At 48.7% G+C, this 3,750-nt stretch overlaps 1 protein-coding gene across 1 annotated transcript; it reads right to left on the reverse strand.

Moving 5' to 3' along the window:
- Window positions 1-584: 584 nt before the first annotated feature.
- LOC136529088 (protein CYTOKININ-RESPONSIVE GATA TRANSCRIPTION FACTOR 1-like) lies at window positions 585-2,788 on the reverse strand. The gene is made up of 3 exons (XM_066522147.1): window positions 2,354-2,788; window positions 1,850-2,227; window positions 585-1,672 (listed from the first exon to the last, which is right to left on the reverse strand). Exons 1-3 carry the CDS (start codon window positions 2,570-2,572, stop codon window positions 1,163-1,165), a joined length of 1,107 nt encoding a protein of 368 aa, XP_066378244.1. The 5' UTR covers window positions 2,573-2,788; the 3' UTR covers window positions 585-1,162.
- Between the last annotated feature and the right edge of the window lie 962 nt (window positions 2,789-3,750).

Genomic DNA, 3,750 nt, shown 5'->3' on the forward strand with positions numbered 1-3,750 from the left:
TTGATCACAAAGCTTTGATATCACCTCCAAACTTAGAAGAGCTTACATATTGCAAGTGGCATAATTCATTTGATCATAATATTTCTAATTACAATATGTTTCGTCAAGTGATCCAATCAGTCATTAATAAAGGGTGATTGAGATTTCCTGATGCTCAACAAATTGACCAATTGAATTCAATTGGTCTTGATGGCAAACAAACTTTGAATTGGCTAACACCAACCGATTCATCTGAAGCTACAAGTTCAAATGCCACAAAGAGATTGGAGTCCTCAAGTGGAAACGAGGCCGTTCTCCATGAATTGCAAATTGGAGATATTATAGAGAGGACAGCGAGGTGATTACAATTCCAGAAGATCCAGGGAGTAGGCGAAGTCTCTCCAGCCAAAGGAAAAATAGAAACGCTGAGTCTCTCTCGGCATTTCTCTCTGAACCTATCCTGTTCGTGCTAATTCTTCCCTAAACTCTACTCCACTTCCAGATTCCATCAGGATCTTGACCTGAGTCCTGACAAGATGGCATATGATAAAGGAGATTAGGAGAATGTTTCATGAAAACCAGTGAAATGGAGACCACCAGACAAGCTGACAAAAACTTTATATACTGCAGCTCAAAGCAGACCATACTGACAGAACCATCAGAAGCAAAAGTCATGAACGAGTCGCGATGAACACAAGCACGCTTTGCATCGATATGTCTCCAGATTGCCATTATTTTTAGCTCCCTTACAAGAAACTCAATCAAAACGAAGAATAAATAACAATAGCAGCCATTGACCAGATTATAGCCACAGCATCGGGAAAAAAAAACTAGTGCACTCAAAACCGAAACACCTCACAGTCTCACACTACATGCAATTATATTGTCGTCCTGCTAGAGATGAGGTAATCACGATTTTGCCTCATCACTTCCACTCGTGATCTTCTCGCTTCTATCGTCTCATTCTCAACTAGATCTCTTCTCTCTCATCAAACGAATCACATGACTTGAACAGTGACACGGGTTGCACTGGCAACAAGAACAAGAAGCCAAATAAAAAACACTACAGGTCGTACGGTACACGACGATGGTAACAACACTAACAGTCAAAGGCACTAGCTAGGTAGCTAGCTGAAAAAAGCCTACGCTGCTGGGGCCTTTGTAGAGGTAGATCGATCGTGGATCAGCTCCGGACAAGCCCGCAGGACAGGGTCATGAGAAGCATGGCGGCGTCCGTGATCTCGTCCTGCTGCACCGGCAACGCCGGCGACGCCCGGAATAAGCTGCAGGAGGCGGCAGCTGCAGATGCGGGAGCCGCCGGACTCCTGCTCCAGCTGATGAGCCCACCAATGTCGTCGACAAGCAGGTCCCTGCTCGGACAGGCATCGTCGTTACCAACCTCGGCGGCGGTGGCCTGCACGACGACAGCCGCCCTGTCAGTGGCTGCGACGGCCGCATCGTGATCCTGCTGGACCTGGACCACCTTGCACCGTTTCTTGAACGGCAGCGACCGGTCCACGTCCACTCTCTTCTCCTTCTTTAGCTTGGGGTGTGCTGCTGCGGCCACGGCGGCGGCGTTGCTGGGTGAGGCCTTGCCGCCGTCGGTGGGCACTGCTGGCCCCGAGCCGGAGGCGGCGGCCATCATCGCCCGCCGCGCCTTCCGTTGCCTGATACCGCACGCGTTGCAGAGCGACTGCGCCATGCGAAACAAGATACGTTACAGTCATGGGCTTGCAATATAATAAAATTATATATATGAAGCATGCATCTCTTCTCTCTAATTAATCGTACATATATATACATACATGGTGCAAGGACCACGACACCACGTAGAGTTGGAGTGGAAGAGGCAACAAACAGAGAAAGATACCTTGGGGCCGCAAGGACCACTCCTCCACAAGGGCGTCTCGGTGGTGTTGCAGTCGGAGCACACCCTAATAACACCCAAATTTGGTTGGCCGCTCGTGTTCATGTCGGCGTCGTACCCTGCCTGATGCGCCCTTCTCCTCGGCTTCTTCCCCGCAGCACCACTGGGATCGGCGGCAGTGGCCTTCCTCGTGATCCTCATCTTGGCCGCCGCCGGCGTCCAGCTGCAAGCATCCATCGACCCGCCGACAACCTGCAGCTTCCCTATATCGTATGGATCGTATGAGGCAGGCTCGATCATGTCGTCACGGATGCTCTCCACAGTCGGGAACGGCGTCGCGAAGACACTACTCGCAATCGCAGCTGATGATCCACCAATCATCTGATATATATAATAGAAATTATAAAAGGGCAGCATGAGTGACGAAATTAAATCTGTGAATTTTTACACATGCATGGGATATGATTGGGAAATTGAACACTTGCTATATAGTTAAGTAACACGTACATGTTGGGGCTCGAGCATAGCTTGACGATGCTGCCTCAACAAGTGATGGTCTGCCGATCCATAGCTCAGACTGCTTTCGCTGGCGCTGCTGTTGCTGATCACAAAGGGGAAAACAATCGGGGAGTGGCCTTGGTGGTGGTGGTGGTGATGATCTTGGTGGTGATCTCCCTCCATGAGAGGGAGGGCAGTGGAGAGCTGGCTCATGTATATGGCAGACATGGGAGCTAGGGACTGATGAGAGGAATTTCCTTGCGCTCGGGAGATCTGGATAGATCTATGGACGACCTAGGATCTCGTATATATAGCTATCTAGGTGATCATGAGTGAAGATCAGATGATATATATGGAGAGGAGGAGGAGGAGGAGAACAGCAGCCGCGGCGGCGGCTGGTGCTGTGTGTATGTCGGAATAATGGCAATTTGTTGGAGCGAGGGATCAAAAGATAAGCGAGCTAGCGATCATAAGCGAAAGGGGGAGGCATGTCCCTTTTATAAAGGGACAAGGAGGGAGGTGCCTAGGCTGTGTAGATCATTCGTGTGTGATCCCTTTCACAGACACACGCACGAGAGAGAGAGAGAGAGAGAGAGAGAGAGAGAGAGATGTGGAGGGACCGAGGGTGCAAAGAGATAGATGAGCTAGATCGGAGGGGAACAGTAAAACACGTCAGCTGCAGTGCAACACACGTTATTCCTAGGCGGTCCGATCGGCCAGGAGATGTGTGATCGAGGAGGTCCGAAGGGAGGGACGTCGGCGCTTCGGCTTCGCTTGCATATATCACCCGTACGTTTGGCACTGGCAATTAATCAATCATCGCCTGCAACTGTGTACTGCCCTCGGCTTAGGGCACAAACAAGGGATTCTCTGTAACACAAATGGTTTGTACTCATCAGTCATCGGTCGATTCAGTCGCAGAGAACATTATTGTCTAGATTTAATTAGTGCTTGCTTACATGGTCATGATCGATCTCATGATATCATACCCAATACCAGCATATTGATTGGGAAATTCAATTAATTATATGCTTACACTTCAGATCCCAAGGCTTGGGTTTGGACCTAATTAATCATATCTGTTCCCATCTGAAGTCAGCCGTATCAAAACCCTGGAGTAGTCGTTTGGAAGGAGGATAATCCCCCCTCCAACTATTAATGCTTATTATATATGAGAAGGATTGACACATGAAAAATAGTTTGTTTTCCACACACTGATCTAGCACTACTTGTCCAATTGCCTTGGATGGTCACTTTTGTTACTTTGGTGCCTCTGCACTCCAGCAATCATCGAGCGGGGGAGGATTGGCATCAAACTAGTCGTTTCTCCAATGGAAAATTTTCTTTTTCAAGCGTCAAGATCCAATGTGTGTTTTGAACCTTGGTCTCAACTAGCTATTAAAATC

Source organism: Miscanthus floridulus, chromosome 19, assembly GCF_019320115.1.
Source record: "Miscanthus floridulus cultivar M001 chromosome 19, ASM1932011v1, whole genome shotgun sequence".
NCBI lineage: Eukaryota > Viridiplantae > Streptophyta > Magnoliopsida > Poales > Poaceae > Miscanthus > Miscanthus floridulus.

What these genes read in the sequence shown, in the direction of transcription:
- LOC136529088 (XM_066522147.1), bottom strand. Translation starts at nt 2,572, where the DNA reads ATGTCTGCCATATACATGAGCCAGCTCTCCACTGCCCTCCCTCTCATG. An exon ending in CTATGCTCGAGCCCCAACAT is followed by an intron (nt 2,228 to 2,353) that starts GTACGTGTTACT and finishes TATATATATCAG; the next exon opens with ATGATTGGTGGATCATCAGC. An exon ending in GTGGTCCTTGCGGCCCCAAG is followed by an intron (nt 1,673 to 1,849) that starts GTATCTTTCTCT and finishes CGCATGGCGCAG; the next exon opens with TCGCTCTGCAACGCGTGCGG.